This window comes from Fusarium solani, assembly GCF_023522795.1.
Source record: "Fusarium solani strain SB1 chromosome Unknown bctg00000014, whole genome shotgun sequence".
Lineage (NCBI taxonomy): Eukaryota > Fungi > Ascomycota > Sordariomycetes > Hypocreales > Nectriaceae > Fusarium > Fusarium solani.
The window spans coordinates 73,213-94,234 of record NW_027072141.1 but is presented as its reverse complement, the minus strand read 5'-3'; the positions used below and the strand labels follow the sequence as shown (position 1 = coordinate 94,234).

At 49.2% G+C, this 21,022-nt stretch overlaps 5 protein-coding genes across 5 annotated transcripts; 3 read left to right on the top strand and 2 right to left on the bottom strand.

Moving 5' to 3' along the window:
- Window positions 1-126: 126 nt before the first annotated feature.
- Window positions 127-6,263, bottom strand: MRS44_017513 (uncharacterized protein; the record flags this gene model as incomplete). Its single annotated transcript, XM_065615424.1, has 3 exons — window positions 127-376; window positions 482-4,024; window positions 4,081-6,263. 3 exons carry the CDS (start codon window positions 6,261-6,263, stop codon window positions 127-129), a joined length of 5,976 nt encoding a protein of 1,991 aa, XP_065471496.1.
- Window positions 6,264-7,858: 1,595 nt separating this feature from the next.
- On the top strand, window positions 7,859-8,638 carry MRS44_017512 (uncharacterized protein; the record flags this gene model as incomplete). The annotated part of the gene is made up of 1 exon (XM_065615423.1): window positions 7,859-8,638. One exon carries the CDS (start codon window positions 7,859-7,861, stop codon window positions 8,636-8,638), a length of 780 nt encoding a protein of 259 aa, XP_065471495.1.
- A 5,855-nt stretch (window positions 8,639-14,493) lies between these two features.
- Window positions 14,494-15,323, top strand: MRS44_017511 (uncharacterized protein; the record flags this gene model as incomplete). The annotated part of the gene is made up of 2 exons (XM_065615422.1): window positions 14,494-14,857; window positions 14,905-15,323. 2 exons carry the CDS (start codon window positions 14,494-14,496, stop codon window positions 15,321-15,323), a joined length of 783 nt encoding a protein of 260 aa, XP_065471494.1.
- Window positions 15,324-17,535: 2,212 nt separating this feature from the next.
- Window positions 17,536-19,174, top strand: MRS44_017510 (uncharacterized protein; the record flags this gene model as incomplete). The annotated part of the gene is made up of 5 exons (XM_065615421.1): window positions 17,536-17,972; window positions 18,053-18,671; window positions 18,727-18,825; window positions 18,879-18,980; window positions 19,037-19,174. The coding sequence occupies 5 exons, from the start codon at window positions 17,536-17,538 to the stop codon at window positions 19,172-19,174; spliced, it is 1,395 nt and encodes a 464-aa protein (XP_065471493.1).
- A 977-nt stretch (window positions 19,175-20,151) lies between these two features.
- Window positions 20,152-20,934, bottom strand: MRS44_017509 (uncharacterized protein; the record flags this gene model as incomplete). Its single annotated transcript, XM_065615420.1, has 3 exons — window positions 20,152-20,472; window positions 20,519-20,695; window positions 20,887-20,934. 3 exons carry the CDS (start codon window positions 20,932-20,934, stop codon window positions 20,152-20,154), a joined length of 546 nt encoding a protein of 181 aa, XP_065471492.1.
- Window positions 20,935-21,022: the final 88 nt, after the last annotated feature.

Below are 21,022 nucleotides of genomic sequence, written 5' to 3'. Positions count from 1 at the left end.
AGAAATGTGGCCTTTGTACCCGACTAGGCCGTCCCTGTGATGTTTCTTGTGTCCCTCTTCATTGTCGTAGGTTCGACCATTTGTGTGAGTGTGCTTGCTTCCTGATATTGTTTCTAGTTTCGCGAGTCACTGAGGAGGACAAGAGATTGGAGGTTGAAGAGGCAGAGGCGGAGAGCCGTCTGTTGGCCCGTCGCGAGGCTCTTCGTCAAGCGCAGCGGGAATTTGATGCTTCCCTCGACGCACTGGAGTCTCTTCGTCGCAAGCGTCGAGTCCTGAAGTCGCAGGGCGAGGCCATGATCCATTCAGTTCCTGACCCTTCCGAGGACTTCGCAGAGGTTGGGCGAGAGGCGTCCGAGGCGAGCCTGGGCCCTCAGTCCTTGGTTCATTCAGACGTTATTGATTGGTCTGCGATTGGCGTTGACTGGGCTTCGCTGAGATTGGGTGACGACTTCGCGGACGTGGGTCTTTCGGTGCCTCCTACCGGCGAGGTCGTTGGTGAAAGTTCCTCAGCAAACGTTGGGCATTGATGAGGTGTTTGGCTGGTTCCCAGGTATTTTCGGCGTCGGTGTACCCTTTCCACTTGACCAGGTATTCCAATCGATTTCCTTTTTCCTTGTTTCTTCGTGCGTCGAGGATTTTCTCTGCCTCGTATTCCCGTTCGTCTTCAACTTCCATATCGTCGTCGTAGCCTGTGTCGACTTTGATTGTTCCTTCTGCTGATTCAAGTAACGAAATGTTAAAGACTGGATGGAGCTTGACCCTCGGTGGTAAGTCCAATTTGTAGGTGCTGTCCGAGAGTTTCTCGAGAATTTTGAATGGTCCGAGATATTTGAAGTCGAGTTTTTTGCTTGGGCGCTTTGTTTCGATGTTTTTTGTGGATAGGTAGACCATGTCTCCCTCCGAAAAAGTCGGTCCTTCCGATCTTTTCTGGTCGTAGTAGCGCTTCGTTCGTTCTCGCACAAACTCGAGTTCCGTCCTCAGTTCTGCGTGTAGTTCTCTCAACTTGTCCGCTTCGAGGATTGCTTTGACGTTTTGGATTCCATCGTATGAGTCTTTATACGGGTCTGGTGTGTAACCGAATAACGCGTAAGCTGGTGTGGTCTTGATGCTTTCTTGCAGCGAGGTGTTGTAAGCGAACTGAGCCATAGGCAGCAGTTTCGCCCAATTGTTCTGCTCATAGTTGATGTAACATCGTAGGTATGTCTCCACAATCTGGTTGACTCGTTCCGTCTGTCCGTCTACCTGAGGTCGGTAGGCCGTTGACATTCGTGGGTGCAGTCCTAGTTGAGCCATAAGGCCTTTCCAGAACTTAGAATCCAATGTTGATCCTCTGTCAGAAATGATATCGTCAGGCATTCCGTGTATGCTAACAATATTTCGCATGAATATGTAGGCAAGTTGTTCGGAATCCGTCTGTTCGTTGAATGGTAGAAAATAGGAAAACTTCGTTAATCGGTCAACGATTACGAGTATGCTGTCGTAGTGTACTCCTGTAGCGGGGTCTTCTGAAATGGGTAATTTGGTAATGAAATCCATAGTGGTCGACTGCCAAGGTCGCTCTGCGACTTCCAGGGGTTTGAGCTTGCCGTAAGGCTTGTGTCGTCGTGCTTTAATGCGTGCGCACAAGTCACATCGTCGCAGTACTATCTGCACCACTTCTTTCATCTTGGGAAATTCGTACGTTCGTTTCAGTCGTTCCAGCATCTTGGTCGTTCCTGGATGTCCGTGCAATCTGTGTTCATGGATGTGTTTGACCAGAGCTTCTTGAAGGTGCGTTGGCACTTGCATTTTCTCCGTTTTTTCTTCTTCTGGGATGCCTTGGTTGTGTACGTAGATCTCATGGAACAGTTGTTCTTCTGTGATTTTGTCGATAAAAGCGATTCTTCGAGTTTCCATGAGTTTTGCCTGCTGGATGTAGGCTACTTGTCGTTGTTCATAGTGACCTTCTGGTGTCTGCTGCAAGATTTGATCTTGCACAATGACTTGTTCTGTCTTGAAATCACTTCGTCGGCTGATAGCATCAGCTCGTCCGTTCTCTGATCCTTTCTTGTGGATGATGGCATAGTCGAATTCAGAGAGGTATTCAGCGTATCTGAGTTGTCTTCCGCTGAGTTTTTGTGTCGTTGCAAAATGGGATATGTTCTTGTGGTCTGTGTAGACCTTGACCTTGTGCTGACTTCCTAGGAGGTAGTGTCGAAATTCTTTGAAAGCATTGACAATTGCAAGAAATTCTTTGTCGTAGATAGGATAGTTGAGCTCGGCTCCGTGTAGCTTTCGTGAATAGAAGGCTATTGGATGTAACTTGCCGTTCTCATCTCGTTGTCCAACTTGGGCCCCTAATGCGTAGTCCGACGCATCGGTTTCTAGTTCGACTTCTTTGGTGGGGTCGAACGTGGCTAGAACAGGTTCTTTCAGGATTGCCTCCTTGAGTGCTTGGAACGCTTCTTCTGCCTTTTGGGTCCAGATGAATCTTGTCTCTTTCTTCGTAAGTTCAGTCAACGGTATTGCGATTTTCCCAAAGTTGCGTATAAACCTTCGGTAGTAGTTTGCGAATCCTATGAAGGATTGTACTTCCTTGAGGTTTTTCGGTTGTGGCCAATCTTTGACGGCCGCTATCTTCTTGGGGTCCATTCGGATTTCGTTCGGGCTGATGATGTGTCCCAAGAATTCTACTTCGTGCGTGTGGAATATGCTTTTCTCGGGTTCGACGAGTAGGTTTGCGTCTTGGAGTGCCTTGAGCACTTTATGGACGTGTTCCGTGTGTTCTTCTTCCGTTTCCGAAAAGATTAGGATGTCGTCCAGATAGCATACCACAAAGTCGTCGAGGTGTTCCCTCAGTACGTGGTTGATCATTCGTTGAAATGCCGCTGGCGCGTTTGTCAAGCCAAACGGCATGACTGCGTATTCAAACAGTCCGAATTTTGTTCGAAATGCTGTTTTCCATTCGTCTCCTTCCTTGATGCGGATAAGGTTGTAAGCTCCCTTGAGATCTAGAGCTGTAAACCATTTCTTGTTGTGTAGTCTGTCTCGTAGTTCCGTGACTAGGGGCAGTGGCGTTCGATCCTTGAGGGTAATGTCGTTGAGTTGTCGATAGTCGATAACGAGTCTGAGTTTTCCATTCTTCTTGGGTACAAACATGACTGGGTATCCTGCCGAGGACTTAGAGATTCGGATGTATCCCTTTCTCAGCATGTCTTGGAGGTATTCCTTCAGCGTTCGTAGTTCCACTTCGTTGAGGTTGTAGATGGGGTAGAACTTTGGTTTTGTTCCAACTTTTAGTTCTATTTCGAGGTCCCATTCGCTGTGTTCTGGTAGTCCGGTTTCCAGTTCTTCCTCGAACAGTTTCTGATAAATCCGGTACTGCAAGGGTATGTGCTTGAGCCTTTCTTGTTTGTCGGTTGGTGTGTGTCCTTCTTCGAAAGCTTTCTTCTGAAGCTCGAGGACTTCATCCATTTGCTTGAGTTTGCGTTTGACGAAAGCAATGGTTCTTCTAGTGCGGTTTGCTTCCTTTCTCGCACTGATATGTCGTGTCCCTTTGGGTGGTGAGGAGGTTCCTTCCTCATGCCATCCTTCTCCGTCGTCATCGGTAGAAGGTTGAGATCTCAATTCATCGTCTGACTCGTCGTCGTCGTTGGAGAGTGCGTCGTCCCACTGTCGCACCTGGCCAGTTCTCCAATTGATCCATGGATTGTACTTGCACAGCCATTTGTATCCTAGGACCAAATCGTGACTCATGGCAATCACATCAAACGTGATTCCTTGATTTCTTTCATCGATTTGGACTTTGAGGTGATCAATCTCTCGGTCTACTCGTCCTCCATTCGAGGTGAACGGTTGTCCTTCCAGGTTCTCGGCTCTGTACGGTTTCTTCTTGTACTTCCATCTGAGTCCAAGTTCGTCGACCACTTCGGGGTCCATGTAGTTCTCTTCTGCACCGCTGTCTACCAAAGCGTTATACTCCCTTCCGCGTATTCGTACTGAGAGGTTGAATGACTTCTGTCGTTGTCCGGGTTTTCCTGCACTTCTGAGTGCCTTTGTAGGGAGTTCTTCCCTGATTTCGCTCGCCTGCGGCCCTCCTACAGGTGGCGTTCGTCGTTTGGGTTGCGTCGTGCTTCCTCACGGTTCCGGTGTCGTCGTTCTTGGCGAGACTTCCGTGCCTGGGGTTGGAAGATCTCTTCCAAGGTCTTGAGTTTGTCAGGGGCTTGTTTTCGTAGTTGGAGGTACCACTCTCTGTCTCCGATTGTCGTTCCCCTTGCTTCTCTGAGGTTGAACCCTCTTAGATGCATTTCGATTATGCGTCCGTAAATTTGTCCTTTGTTCTCGTCATGAATTGGACATCGTGTCCGCCCGCATCGTAGGGCGTGCTTTTCTTTGCATGGAGTTTCTCCGTAGATAATTCCATAGTCGTATACCCAGGCTGAGTTGTCTGGTTCCGGGTATTCCTGGCGAATGCGCTTCATCCTTCGATGGAATGCCGCCAGTTTTTCCGTCAGGTGTACTTGGCACTGTTCGTAGGGGCATTCTTCCCATCGTCGGTCACAGTCGATACATTCAAACTCCTTGGGGTACATTCGTGTAAGTGTCCCGAATAGATTTTTATCCCATTGTTCGTGTTCCTCGATCCATTGTTGACAACCATCGTAGTCATGAGATCCTGCAGTTGTCGCGCTGCTTTCCCCTCGCAGGGTTCGTTCCGTCAAGAATCGAGCTTCTCTACTCGCGATTCCGTCCGTATCCGGCAGATATTTTGAGTCTTGTTCGAACTGTTTCTCGGAGTCGTTTTCGGAGTGTTCTCGTTCGTACAGATCAGGGTTGTTTTCTTCGTCGCTAGTTTCAGGATATTCTTCCACTGGAGTCCTTCGTACCATGGCCACCGTACGTGTTCGTGAAGACTCGAGTTCCTTGGTAGGTTTCGGGAAGATAGCATTGACTACTTTTTCGTCCAAGTGGTCGATACATTTATCGTCATAGCAATGTGTCCACCCGAGATTTTTGTGATCAGGCTTGGTCGTTCTGATTGCTCGAGGTGCCTCTTCGTCGTCCTGGTTCTGGACTATGTTAACCTGTTTCTTACCTTGGCTCCTTGGCTTCCTTGGCCGTTCGCAGTTAGACGAATAATGCCCATACTCGTCGCAATTGTAGCATTTGATCTTGCTGATGTCTCTCGGTTTCCTCTCTCTCCCTTTCTGAATGTTCCCCATGTTCATCGGCCCTGGTTCGGTGCCGTGAGAGGTGTCAGGCTGTCTCCTTTGTCCCTGGTTGGACTGATTCTTAGCCTTGTATTGGGATTGGCCATAGTTCCCCTTCTTTTCCTGGCGTCTCGCGAAGTTTCGATTGTCGACCTTGACTGCCGTTTCCATGTAGTTATCCAACGTCATCATAGCCTTGTCGATCTTGCAGAGTTCGTCCTTAACATCTTCCTTGAGGCCTCGATAGAACCTATCCTTGAAGTATGTCTCATCCCAAGGTATCCTGGAGGCTATCTGAAGAAAGTTGGCGACATATTCAGATGCAGCCTTTGTTTGCTTTAGTCTCATCAATCGATCGGTGGCCGCCTGTACTTCATCCACTTCCCCGAAGACTTTCTTCATCCTATCTTCGAAAGCGTCGTAGTCTCGAAAGATTGCCATTGTCACGTCGCTCGGGCTTCCTCGAACGTAATCGCTGAGGAATGGTTCGAACCATCCTAGCGCACTTCCGGTGAGGCAGCTTCCTGCGAACTTGACACGGTTTTCGTGTTTGAAGAATTGCGTGGGATAGTAGTGAAAGTAGGTGCGTAGCTCCGTCAGGAATGTTTTGAGCTTCTTCTGGTCTCCGTCAAACTTGGTTGGTTTGTGAGGCTTGATGATTTCTCCGAGATCTTTCCCTCCATTGGCCTGGTTGGCAAGACTTTCCATGGTGTTGATTTGTTCGTTCCTGTGTCGGTTCCGTTCCTCATAGGTTCCGACGAGCTTGTCGACCTGTTCCTGCAGGCTCTTGTTATTGTTCCGGAGCCTCTCGGTTTCTTCCACCTGCTGTGCCTTGCTAAGCTCGAAGTGGGCGAGGTTTCTTTCTTCGATCTCCTTCATTCTTTCAATGGCTTCGTGCTGACTTTCGACCACCGCCATGAGGCTCTTGACACGCTCATGTAAGACTCGGATTCTTTTGTCATCGTCTTCATCTGAATCAGACATTCGGACAATGTCTTCTTCATGGTCCTTCGGTGGGGAGTCCTGAGGCTGTATTCCCTTAGAGGATTCTCCGGTAGTACCTTTGGCAGGCATGTTGTCGAAACTTCGTTATTGCTCAGCGTGACGCGGCGTGCAACTGAACAAGAGCTTTCAACGTGTGACGGTCAAGGTTCCCAACGTAGTAAACCGTAACCTGATTTGGTTTATGTTGGCAGTTGCAACGGGGCGTGGCGTACTGAGTATAGGGTGGCGAATCACGTCTGATAATGTCAAGAAGTATTCTTGAGTAATCAAGTTGTATTGAAAGCTGAGGTAGCGAGAGTGTCTGTCTACGGGATGTTGTGTGGTTTTTTATAGGTAGGGTCTGGGGAGCATCTCACGATGCCCATCGTGAGATAGTGTTACATTCTCACTTGCCCGGAGTGAGAAAGTAGGTCCCGCTCACTCGCACCGAGTGAGCGGAATACGTTGATCCGTGCCGTGTGGCGACACGCATTCGATCGCGGCATGGGCCGTGACACTCATTCACATACGGATTGGGCTTACATAACGAATCTTATTTTCACAGCCGGCTGTGTGCGTAAGTCACGTGATATTAAATTCACAGCCGGCTGTGAACGTATGAGACCCCCTTAATTAAACTCATATTATATAATATGTGTTTCAACGGATGTGCAATTGATCCGGTGCTGCTTGGAGGAAGGTTTTAAAAAGCAAAATACAGATGCCAAATGGGGCATGGCGTCTACTGCCATGCACTAACCCAAATACGGTGACCGCAAAAACCAAAAGCGGTTGAGTTTGACCGCTAAAATCTAATTGGCTGCAGCATTTGAGTTGACGACGAGGTCAACAACTTGCAAGACGAATATAACCACAACGACGAATACGAACTTATTAATACATAGATAATATAAGTTTAAAGACCCTATTATATGCTCGAATTCTATTATTAATAGTTTTATCGTAGGTTTGGGGTCTAGTTTGAGTCGGCAAATATACGATGGTAAAGGCAGAAACTGTAATCGCTCTAATAGAACCAACCAAGGCTAGGAGCACCTGTAGACACATAGACACACTACTCCGCTCATCAGTTCTTGTAAGGGGCTGCCTTCTTTTTCCGTTACCGGATCCCGTTTGCAAAGGATATTCTGCCTTTAATTTAATCTCAACTCAACTCACATATGTACATGTATGTACTTCTTCGCTTATTTGATAAAGCCAACATCGTCTGCAGAATAACGGCTTTCTTAGGTGATTTCTCGCCCTCCGCTGCTTCTTGGGTCTTGGTCGTCATTCTCTCCAGCGCCAGCCCGACAATTACCGAACGACGTGGTATTTTCCAACCTTCCACCCCAAAATCCTCACCCAAGCCTAGCCCCGCTCCCTCCATCAAATAAAAATTCGCTCTCATCCAACCCACACTTCAATAGCAACATGGGCTTATCTCATCCTTATTATCTCAAGCTAGTTACCTGCCTACCTATCTATCCATTCCATTCAGACCAGGGATAGAGAAGGAGGGGAGAAAGAGAGCAACTCGTCTCATCCTCAACCGCTCCCACCTTCTCTGCCGCCCTATCCTCTCGATTTCGTCGCCTAAACATCCATTTCCATCTGCTCTCTCATCTCTTTTCCCCTCCCCCCTTCATCCACAGTCCCAAAACCCGCAGAAGACAACCGCTATAATGGGCAAAGCCCAACCCAACCTCTTCGCCTTTCCCAACGTCGACGCCCTCGTTCCAGCTCTCCGCGCCTACATCATCCAGAGCCAAGCGGCCGGCATCGCGCGCCACGGCACCTTCAAGCTCGCTGTCTCAGGCGGCTCACTACCCAAGACCCTGGCCGCCGCCCTGCTGGCCCCTCCCTCCGGCCCCAACGACCAGGTCAAATTGGCCAAGTGGGAGATCTTCTTCGCCCATGAGCGTGCCGTGCCCCTTGATCACGACGACTCCAACTACGCTCTACTCAAGAAGGAGCTGCTCGATAAGATTCCCGGAGGCCAGAAGCCCACCGTTCACCCTATCGGCACCCCCCATCTAGACCTCCAGGAGATCGCCGATCAGTATCAGCAGACCCTAGTCGCCAGCTTTGCCAGCCGCGACTCCGTCCGCTTTCCTATATTTGATCTTCTCCTCCTCGGTTGCGGACCCGACGGCCACACCTGCTCTCTCTTCCCCGGCCACACCCTCCTCCGTGAGACGAGCGCTTGGGTCGCTCCCATTGACGACTCCCCCAAGCCTCCCCAACGCCGCATTACTCTCACTCTTCCTGTCGTCACCCATGCCGTCCGCGTCGCCTTTGTCGCTACCGGCGGCGGTAAGAAGGACATCTTGAAGCAGATTTTCGACACCAACGACGGTCTACCCTGCTCACTCGTCAACGAGGCGACTGGCGAGCGGTGCAGCTGGTTCGTCGACGAGCCTGCCATTGAGGGGGTTAGCTTTCCCCGCAGGGTCTTCCTTTAACGTGGTTGATAGGCGAATGGCGGATTTTCCGACACACTCATCGCAATTGAGCTCAGTTATAGCACCGCAACGGCTACAATCGTTTAATTCTAGTCGGAAGTATATACATGGATCACTTTTCACACGTCCGGGAATTATGTTCGGGGTTGCCGCATTTGCCACAGGCCTCTAACCTGATTTGGCCATCCTCGCGCGGATACTGTTCTCATGTGTCACACTGAGGATAGGCTAGTGATACACTCTGCACTAGCGGAGTGCGCATTTGTTGAAATGAGCATGTTGTATTTATTGAAGAAGAAAGACTAGCGCTAACCAGCGGAAGCTATCCCCTCAATTGTCGAAAGGCTCCCGAAAGTACCTTGCCCCACATGACCCCTGTCACATGACAGGTACATGAGGGTGAACCTGAAGATGCATCATTAACCATTCTCGCCAAAATCGTCATACAAATCATTTCAAAGTCATCTATGAGTTCTCAATCAATACCAGGCGAGGCCCTCAATGCATATGACGTCCAAAGCTTCATCAGGGAGGATAACAGCTGCTGGGAGCATGAGTATGGCCGGTCAGCAGCAATAAAAGGAGGCATGAATCAAGGCGGGGATGTAAGCAGTGTGATGTCGCGATTTGTAACTCAAAATATGGCTGGGACCTCTGTCGTGGGCTAATTTAGGTAGGGAATAATGTACCTTTCATTCTTGCATTTTAATTGGGCAGACATCCCTGGAGTGACCTGGCGGGAGCCTTTCGACAATTGAGGGGATAGACAAGAAGACATCCACATCCCAGCCACCAATGGATCGGAATAGCCATTGATCCGTCAAGACAACGGATCTCAACAGCATTCCCTTGTGCTAGATAAATCGGCAATGCAACATGACGTATTGCCTTTTCCAACTGCCTATTAACGTCCTTCTGGGATATCATACCTTGTCCAGATTGAATAGAAAGCAATACTCCAAGAGATACCTTTGTTCTTTTAGCTCTACGGCGCTTACATAGCGCTTCATTTGCCCTCTACCATGCAGTACCCACCTACTGCTAAGCAAAAAAAAAATGTTCCCCATACAAAATGCACATTTTTAACCACATGAGAAAACCTTGAAAAAAAAAATAGTAAAAATAAAGTTACTCCAAGAATCCAGTTCAGAATTGAATAAGATTTAATATTTCCTGGGTCTTTTAACCTCACGGCCTGTGCGGGTGCGTACAACGGGTAACTCTTCCGCCTCCGTGTGACGGTCAAGGTTCCCAACGTAGTAAACCATAACCCAATTGGTTTATGTTGGCAGTTGTGACGGGGCGTCGTACTGAGCGTAGGGTGGCGAATCACGTCTGATAATGTCAAGAAGTATTCTTGAGTAATCAAATTGTATTGAAAGCTGAGGTAGCGAGAGTGTCTGTCTAAGGGATGTTGTGTGGTTTTTTATAGGCAGGGTCTGGGGAGCATCTCACGATGCCCATCGTGAGATAGTGTTACATTCTCACTTGCCCGGAGTGAGAAAATGGGTCCCGCTCACTCGCACCGAGTGAGCGGAATACGTTGATCCGTGCCGTGTGGCGATACGCATTCGATCGCGGCATGGGCCGTGACACTCCGAAGTTGAACTTTCATCCTCGGGCTCCCCACCAACCTCGATCGTATCCTCAACGGTCCCTGTCTCTTCGGTGGCCTGAATTGGATGGTAAATACTTTCACCGGTCGCTAGAGCTTCGGCTAGAGTCATGAACTTCTTGTTAGGATTGGGTATAGCCTTTGTCTTCTTGCCTCTGCTCAACCGGCTGACTTCCTCCTCCAGACTGGCTATTCTTGCGCTCAGGGAGGCTATCTTTGACTCCTGGGCTTCAAATCCTTTCGATATCACAAAATACCGTCTTCTGGTTGAAGGGTTCTTGTTTTTCCCCAGGTCTCTGATATGACGGCTGGTTTTCGGCGTATTATCAGAGTCGAGTTGCCCGTCCCTGAGTCCCTCTGATTCAGGCGTAGTCTCCTTCTTGTCTGGCTGAATCTCTGGATGTATGAGGGCTTTCCGTCGTGAAATTGGCCAATTTCTAGTCACTCTCCAGCCTGAGAGTATATTTTTCTTCGTCATACCCACTTCCCTGGCTTTGGCATAAGCCTTGATGAAGTTGACCTTATCCGCCGGTGCAGAATCACTCAGGCTTGTCAATTTCTGCAGTTCTTTGCGATATGCAGCCTTGGAGGCATTGAAAACGCCATTATCTAGTGGCTGTAGGCCATGAGAGCAATGAGCTGGCAGGTAACAACAATATACATTGTTCAAAAAGCACGTAGCCATCCACTCACCCTGGATTTTGAGTCAGCGATATTTATGACTCAGACCAGTTAGATACTTGCAGATACATGACTTCCATGGCCATCTAGTATAATAAGCCTAGCATCGGACTCATCTTCTGGCCGGGTTTGAGGTAGATAGACCTCTTTGAGCCACTCAACTGCGATATGGTTGTCGGTCCAGCCGTTCTCAGAAGTGATATAATACCAGTCGGCTATCTTCTTGAACTCATCGACAAACCACTGCTGCTGAAGCTCTTTACCTTTGAAAACAATCCCTGGTTTCAGGAGACGACCATCTGCAGTCACGGCTTCAATAAAGCTAGTCCAAGCGCGGGACTGAGAGCCTTTGAGGAAGGCCTTCCTTTTAGGATCGCTACTGCCAATAACCAAGGAATCTAAGCCTAGGTTCGCAATGGATTAGTGAGATTTATGATCAAAAACGATAACTACTCACCAAATCCAGCCATGATACCGCCCTCGTCGACGTTAACTGTGTTCTCAGGATTGATCCAGCCATACTGGCTCTCGCGGATATCAAAGTACCAATTGACGGCCATTGGAGTAAAAGAATTGAACCTTGAGGCCTCCTGGCGTTTCCCTATCTTCGTCTTGATGGCCGGATTACGTTTCATGAATCTGGCTATCCAATGCACACCGATAGGCCTTTCCTGGCCCTGTTGTCTCAAGAGGGCGGCAACAGTGGCGCGAACTTGACTGTGAGAAGGAGCATAGCCCAAGGCCGCTTGTCGAAGTATCCAGGTGACTAATCTGGCCTCCTGAGACTTGGATAACAGCTGGACAGGCTGGGTGACCTCGGAGATTGACGGTAGACCTCTTAATCGGGCCGAGAGAATCGTCTGAGGGATGTCATGTTTCTGGGCGGATTTGTTCTGGGAGAGGCCGTTATCTGTGACATCCAGTATGGCCTCAATAACGCTATTCTCTGTATAAGACATTCGAGGCATTTTCAAGGCGATTGTGGAAGGCTGGTGTAGATAAAAATTCCATGAAGAGTCGAGGAGGCCGATTGAAGGAGGAGGCATTTGCAGAAATTGTATATTAGTCATAGGCGACCATACCGCATTCGTAATCTAAAAAAACAATGCGATAATCTAAAATATCATGAAACTATCAATAAGACACAACTTGTTCCATGTAAATAACTTCAATTTTGGCCAAGCACCGTGCAAGTGAACTTGGACATTTTGTATGGGGAAATTTTGCTTTTGCTGACTGGTAGGTGGGTATGACCGGCAGGTGGGTACCGCATGGTATATAAATCAGTACAGCTCCCCTTTTTGCTCTTGGCCATCACTCACGTCTCCTTACCTCGGCTGAAAACAGCTCCGAACCTCACCCATAGGGCTTCACCTAACGCCATTCTTCTAGCCCTGGATCCATTTGCCTGTTTGGAATGAAAATTGATTTGCATAATGGGCAGTCGACGTGGTGTTTCTGGAACCAAGAGTCGATGCAGCTCGAATGGAACACATGTTTACATTTCAATCGTCGGACATCGTCCTGATCCACGAGAACTTCAATGCAGACTGCACTGTACTGGTGTCAGCACTGGTAGGAAAACCTCATCACTTCAACTTGGAACCTACCAGACCTCAGCTGAACTGGACTGCGTTGAAGCCCAGGATGCCTGCCTCTTTAACCCCTTTACCTCCTTGTACTCTTGTGAAGGGTTTGCGTCCTTCAGTGTCTGCAGGTCAATTGTCTCCTTCGGTTTACTTTTCGCGGCCTCGACATCTCTCTGAGGTTGGCGATGATGCCTTCGTGATATCGCCGCGAAGCTATTCTCATTAGCATGGACATGGACCGCAAGAACTTGGATGGAATCGCCTACAAGATGAGTAATACGAAGGGTGAAGCCAAGATGCCGCCTAATATCACAAGGGCCGGTATAAGAGTTCCGAAGTCGAGCATATTGTCATCGTTCTCGTCTGTCGAGTTGCCTCGCGGAATGTGGTCTGTGGGTCGTGACTTTCGCTGATGTCTTTATGCCAAATTCTGGACGAGCCATAAGACTCCGTTCCGTATCGTTTGTTTTAGCCAAAGGATGCCGCCTCCACCGATGTTTAATGATGACAGCATCGTGGCCTAGCTACGTCTCGATGATGTTCGTTGTCTGTTGAGAACATATAGTGGTTTGTTGAACGAAAGGTGGTCTCACGCGATGTTCTAGCCCACTGCGACCCGGAGAAATCTATTGGCAGCAATTACGAATCCGCTGAACTTTGATTGATCATTGGGGTCTGGACTCCTTCGGCCTGGCGCTAAGAAACCTGATGACCGCGATGTGAAGGAGGGCAACCAGCAGATATATTAGCGTGAATCAAAGCTCCAGCCTGCCGAGACTCAGGTCTGTTTGCGGCGGCTGAGACGCAAAGCGAGGACGACGGGCATAGAGCAGAACCACATTTGCGGTGTTCGCGACGTCTGGTGATGTTGCCCTGCATTTGGTCATTCGAACGGCTCTAGAGGGAAGCTGGCACATCAGTTCGAATATACTGTAAAAGGATGGAGGACGTACGTGTTATCATAGACAAATAAGTCTCTAAGACAAGACACAACAGACAATACACACACACCAATTTCTGGAAAATTTATACGCAGGCTACGTCAGTATAGAAGCTGCCCCTAGACACATCACGATCCTTCGCTCGTCGTGTGATCAGGTAAGGATCCCAGCCTGCAGGACCACCTGCAAAGTTTGATCTTTCCCCACAACGAAATGGTCTCGACCGTTGCGTTGACCAGTAAGGCATTACGGAGGCGCTCTTAAGCCTTGGTATACGGTTTATCGCCGATCAAGTGGTGCCCAGGATACAAACCCCATTGGTTTGAGCCATCTCATCGAGACGTTTGCGAGGCGCTTCCGAGGGGCGGTTTCGTCGAGCGGGTGGGGTTTCCCCGATCGCGTCCTTGGCATCTTTTAACCGCTCGGCAATCACTAAAACAAGCGTTTTTACTACGGGTGTGACTCAAATCACTCGAACCCATCAGGATGCTTGGGATGGCAGCTACGTAACGATGGGTCGTTTCTGAAACGAAATAAAAAAGGGGGAGGGGGGACACGAGGAGCAGAGGGGGGAAGTTCATTTTTACATTTATAAATCCCATCGATGAGAAGTCAAAACCCACACACCACAAGGGTTTGGTTGGATGTGCGCGACGTGGCAGTGGCATTATCTAGTTGCAAATCTCGATCTATCTTGCCTTTGGAGGGTCATATTCGATTTAGCAATCTGCTACGTGAAAGCGCAGGGGATCATGTCAATATCGTTCACAGTTCACCTATACAGAGCTGGCCAAAGCCATATAGTAACCAGCGCTCCGAACAATTCAATCATAGGCAATTCAACTCAACCAATTTCAATTCCATTACGGCCGTCTAGATTGAATTGATTATAATTGAGAGATTGACTGTATTAGTAAGGGACCTACATATCCATATGGGCGTAAGACTAAGTAGTGTTGAACGTAATTTCCAAAAATCCACCTTTCCAGCCAAATGTTTGCGCCTGGGTCCAGCCTCAATAGCATCAACATGACCGGCCTTGACGGCCGCATTTCTGACGATTCCTCGTCGATTTTGAGCCTGACGCTTAGCCAATCGGCCAGTCAGTCGTCTGGCTCGGTCACAAACTTATCGCCCGCCGGCGGTAGCACATTTTCAGTTCTGCGGCAAGCTCGGGGTGTGAAGGACCAACTAGAAGCTGTCAACGAAGCAACCGTCCCCCAAGAAGTCTGTCAGCTACCGAAGATCTGGGTGTTCAACTACGCACACGTGAAGATGGAATGGCTGTATAAGAAGCGAAAGAGGTGGTCGAAAGTTGATCAACACGGCGAAAGATACGTTCGGCTTGGCGGCGACGACACTAGCCTAGGAGAATACTGGCTCTGCAACCTCTGTATGCAGCAAGGCCAGACGAGTCTCTATGCCACTCCAAACAGCTAGACAAGCACGTCGAAAGGGCACCTCCAGAAAGCGCATGGTCTGTTGATCGGCCTTGCAGACGAAAGCTCCGAATCAGGCGATTCAAAGCCTCCTCATCGCCGTCAGAAGACCCACAGGAGAGCCGGGGGAAGGTGCTTGTCAGTAAGTCAACGGGGCAGCTCCTCCGGGAGACTCTTCTTGCCTGGGCCACAGACACGAATATTCCTTTTGCTGGCATCGAACATCCTCTCTTTTGCCAGCTCCTCTATTTGTTGCATAAGGATCTTCTACAGGAGCTTCTGCCTCAGAGCGGCGATACTGTGAAGGCCTGGATGAAGGCCGAGTTCGAGGCGGAGAAAGAACCGCTGAAAAATGAGCTTGAGAGTTCGCCATACAAGAAGCACCTAGCCTTCGATCTCTGGACCTCACCAAATCAATAAGCGCTTCTCGGTATCAACGTTCACTTGTTCAATGAGTCACAGCAGCTTCAGTCTCGTCTTCTAGCATTAAAACGCGTATTCGGAAGCCACAGCGGTGAGAATGTCGCTCCAGTGTTGCAGGGCGTGGTCGAAGATTTCGCGATTTACGAGACCTCGGCTACTTAACCGCCGATAACGCAGATTCGTGCGATTTAGTCGTAAATGAGCTCTTTCAGGCCCTCCTACCTGATGACAATTCGGTCCTTGACCTCGCGCGCCGTCGCAGAATTCGCTGCGTCAATCACGAACTTAATCTCGGCGCGACAGGTTTTCTCGACGGTACGCTCAAAGAGGCGCTCAAAAAACTTCCTGTTCAGTCGGAGGCGTGCGAATCTGTTACGAGTAGGAAGATCAACCAGGATACGAACGGAAAACGTCGGAGCTCGGAATGGAACAAACAGGCCCCGGTGGAAGTGGTGTGTGGTCGAACTGGTCGAACGGGAACGAGTTCGACCACGTTCGACCACGTTCGACCAAAAGTGAAACCTTAACCTTAAATGGTCGAACAGGTCGAACAAGAGCACGTTCGACCACGATCGACCAGGCAAATCAGAATAAGTATATATAGCCTCGCTCATTTCCACTTTCCTACGTCTAGATAGCTCTCCAGCTTTCAATACAACTTGATTACTCAAGAATACTTCTTGATATTATCAGACGTGATCCGCCACCCTACGCTCAGTACGTTACGCCCCGTTACAACTGCCAACATAAACCCATTCCGTTACGGTTTACTACGTTGGGAACCTCGACCGTCACACTGTGTCATTGATGTGTGCGGGATACATGAATTCGCGGGTTGTCATATGATTAATGTTTAGCCAGGACTTCAAAGTTTGATCGCTTGGACTTCAACATGTGATTTTGAATCTCCTCTCTTGCTTAAGTTCAGCCACAAAAGCTTGTAGAGGCAGCCTAGGGGCGGATTGCCTCTTCCAACCCACCATGTGTGTCCTCGATTACAGCGTTTGTAGCAGACGCCCCACTTAAGGGCGTGGGCTCAATGCTGATGGTTACAAATTCTGCGGGACAAAATTCGTGAGGTCATGATTACCTGGTATCGAAGAACCCGTACGCATTTCATTTTCTTTTACACCCCTATTCTGTCACGTACACACTCTGATGGTATGAAGTATGATACACACAAGGGACAGGTATAATGTTGCCTCAGGTACCATGAAGTAATGCACGCCGAATGGAAGGTATGCCCACACGATAAGCGGCGGACGACATCACAGTCCGCCATCACATCCCAGCATATCGCACTATATAACAAGAACGGTTAATTTGAGAATGGAATTGTCTGTTGATATGAAAGGCTTACCAGACAACAAGCGCGTCGGGCCGGGCCGAATGTTCTTCTGGACCATCATTTTCCATCTGTGTTGTCACTTGCCTATACGTTCGCGGCGGAGCCATTGAGTCTAGCCGCTGCAAAGGGCTACGCTCTGAGTTCGTGCTGCTTGATGACTGGTCGCTATCGGAATCCTCTGGGGTTGCGATCTGGTTTCGTCTGGTGTTTCTAGATTTGAGTCTCCCATTCTTAGCCCTTGGAACAGAGGCTTGTAGTTGTTGTTTTGTGACAACATACTCGTATATGAAAATGACAAAAAAGATAAAGAAAACCGCGCACAAGAGACTCGGGGGGAGCCATCGGAGCCATCCCTTGAGTGGATGCATCGGTGGGTGATTGTTGGAACTTGCTGGGGTATTATTCGCTGTCGCCATGGCTGATTGGCGATTCTTCAATAAGATTCCGTTATAGCTTACCCAAATGCATAAGGTGCGTGTAGACGGGATTTATGGTGATGCGCAGCTTCGAGTGATCAGCTGCAAGTCACATGACCTTCTGATTGGCATTCCCACAGGGTGACTACTGCGCTTTGGCTGGGTGTGATCTGATCCGGAAAGTTTATTCCCCACCCCCTCCAAGACTTGACTCCTCTTATTCAGGCATGTGGTCTTACTCTCAAATCTGCTTCCAGGGTCAACTAGGCCCGTTGAATTGCAACAGTGTTATGTATACACAGCCGGCAGCCACCTTTATTCCCACAGCTCCCGTTCGAGCTCTGGACTCTCGTTTTCGAACTGACCAGCCTTACCACCTTCTGACCCACAGGCTCGCGACTTCGTGCTCCGCCGGCCCAGAAGACATATTATAAAACTCTGGACCATGAACAACACCGATATGGCCAACATGAATGCCATGACCGGCCATGTTCATGATGCCTTGAGGACCATGATGAATAGCTGCGCAGTTGCGCCACATGGCGCTCTGAGACACCTTCAGGAGAATTACAACAAGCAGACACAACTGAACACTTACATTTACGAGTATTTCCTCCGCTATGACATGTTTGACTGCGCACAAGCCATTCTCAAAGCCGACTCCGACGTCAAGCTCCAGAGGCATAGCCCCCGCAGCCCTCGCGACAACAACGGATGCCGGTTGGGGAATACCCGCTCCTATGAATCCATTGACATTGCTTTGGACTCCAAACGCTCGGAGTTTCTTCCTGCTCCCAATCTTCCCAATCTGTCGCCGGAGAGCTGCTTTCTCTATGAATGGTTCTGCCTCTTCTGGGACATGTTCAACGCTCAAAAGAATGAGTATGGGAGGAGTGAAGCAAATCAATATACCAGTCATATACAGGTATCGTCATTAGAACACGCTTTCTGGTCTAACGTAGCTCACGCGATACACAGCAACAAACCAGGCTAAGGTGGAATGCTAGCCGGTCGCAGACCCAAAGTTCCTCACTACTACCGCATGCTCCTGACGGGACCACCTACGACGCCTTCTATAACCCCGGCGAGATGGGTGTAGGTTACATGACGCCTGGGAATTTGGGTGGCCAAGCTGGTGGTAGAAGGAATCGAGCTTTGCAAGAGTTCCAAGTGCAACTGTCGTTAATGGGGCAGCAAAACAAGAAGGAGCTCATAGCGCGACAAGACACAAGTGGTCAAACGATCCGGCAACCAGTGGCGGCGGAAGAGACACAATTCCAGCAGCAAGAGAAGACCGGCCAAAATGGGTCGGTGCAGTGGCAGGGCGGTCCGAATGAAAACCAGATTCCTCAGGCTGCTCAGCGTGGGGTCCAGGGTACGCTGCAACAACGGTCTCGCCGCCCGTCATTCAAGCCGGCCCATGCGAACGACAGCCCCAAGCCAAGGAGAACCATTCCGTCACCGCCACAGACGAGCAAGGCTGCCTCGCCAACTCCACAGTTTAGTAAGGCCGCTCGCAGGAAAGGGCCTGTTCCCAGGGGGACTACCCTCAAGAAGGGGACCAAGAACGTCAAAAACGAGGTAATTGGCTTCCCATATGAGATTAGGCTGCTTACGTATTGATACCGCCCCGTAGGCGGTGACCCAGAAGATCCCGAAATCGAATGTCAGCTCCGGAGCGACCCCTGCTGCGAAAACTACTCCGAGCCCAGTGCCTCATGTCAATCCAGTCGGCGTAAGGAAGGAGGCCCCGAATACTAGTTTGCGCAGGTTGTGACCACCGGACAGCCAGCAGTACCTCTGCCACTTCCACCTGCTCCTATGGTGGCCAACCACCCTGTTGACTTGGTTCAGAGCGTGACACTTAGTATGGAAAACCCTAACATGACTGTAGCTCTTATTCTCTCTTTGGTGCCTGTTGGAGTAGCTAGCTGATATGGCCGTAGGACTTCGCATGCCTCCCTACATTTGATGGCGATCTTCACGGTTTCGATTTTGATTCCTTTCTAGAAAGCAGCGCAGAGGATCTCGGAGTCTTCCACTTTCCGTTTAACATGGATGTCGATGACATTGCCTGGGACTAACTTGTTCATAACTCTCTGGACATAGCCAATGGATACCATATGACGCGTGCTTCGCTGCACTCTAACCCCTTTGTCTGTAGGGAGTGGCCCGGGTTCCTTGCCCACAGTCAGGGAAGGTTCTCAGGGCGGTATCATGCCCAGACATAGGCGGCGGTCTGATGCGACTTCTGCTGTGTACCATTGTGACGTTCTAGATACGCGTAGAGTCTATGTCAATCCGAGAAGCGAGCAGTACAGCCAGGTGTCGATGTGGTAGATAGCGCGCAATGCGCATGAGTATGGTCAGACACTGCCGTCAGCAGTAGGGGAAGGGCGAGATCGCTCTCAAGATGATTTGCGATATGAACAGAGTCTGTGTCAGCTCGAAAGACAAATATTGCCGAATGCCTCTACGGCGAGACAGCACGGAAGAGACAAGTCTAAACAATCTAAACCAGAGATTACCAAGGAGCTCAGCAGCCACAGTGTTCTCTCGTGTCAGGAGAGAACCTATTGTGCTAAACTATCTTCTGCATGCAAAGGACATAGATAGATCATTGTTAATCGCATCTCAGCAAGCGTGTTAGGACGTGCGTTGGGAGCATGGGACATTGCATCCCCGCTACGACGATAAGGCTTATACTATTATGTCGATATATCCCAAGAGTAGCTCCAACTTCTGTGGATGACAGCAGAGTTTGAACACGCCTCCATGCTATCCATTCCATTTATCAGTGGCATAAATATCTATCAATCCCTACATAGCAACAGAAGAACAAAAATTCATGGCCGTAACCGCAACGGCTACGCGAGAAAGGCCTCGACTCGAGTAGTGATGCACTTTTCTGTACACGTACGTACGTACGTACTGTATTTTGGGTAGCTGTACGTACGTACAACTTTTCTGTACGTACAAAACTGTACCATACAAATTTCCTCCTTCCTTTTTAGGCAATAGTTGAGTACGAGCATTCATACAGTCCTGGTCTCCTGTCACTCTAGTCTCCAACCACTGATTCCACTTCAGTACCAACCCCCAATATATCACCTGTCGACTGCAAGACACCTTCCCACTCGAAATCTCCATTGGCAGAGGCCATCACACCATCCATCCAGACCTTCTTGCCCTGCGCATTCACAAACAACTCGAGGTACGAATCTTCAAGTTCCAGCCAGTCCTTCTCCTCAAGATCCGCCCAGCGCTTTTTATGCGCGTACTTCTGATCCTTAAGGCGTGAAGGCCTGCATGTCCGCGTGCATGGGCGTAAGGCGATTTCGAGCTTTCGTGTGTATGAAACTGATAGCAGAGAAACTTCGTTCTGAAGGTACGGAGTTTGCAAGCGTGTTCATTACCTTCACAGCTACTCTAGCCAGAATCGAGCCCTGGTTGAGGAGGCACTGCCACGCCATTGCTGGCCTGAAGCCATCGTCGTATACAGCGCTGTGCTTATTGAATAAGCCGTCTGGGCCGCCTGTACGCATTCGGAAGTGTGTGAATTCGGAGAGGGCACGGTGATACTCGTCGTCATTTTCCAGCTGTTTCTGCAAATATTCTTGTACGCGTGCAAAGACGCTAGGCGGAAGTTTCGAGTTTGGACCTGTTGTATCAGGCCGGTGTTGGAATAATTGGGAGCTTCCCCCTCACTTCAGGGTTACATCACAAAGTCCTAGATTGAAAGTTGAAAGTCCTAGATGGAATCGCATGGGATATAAACCCTTCAGGGAGCTCTCACCATGACAATAATAATAATAACCTTGATTTTATCAATCACACCCAGCATCACTGCGCAATTCAACAACAGGTTATGAGCCCGGGTTAGCATAACACCGGGTTTCTCTTCTGAATCAAAGAATCAAACTTTAACCCCA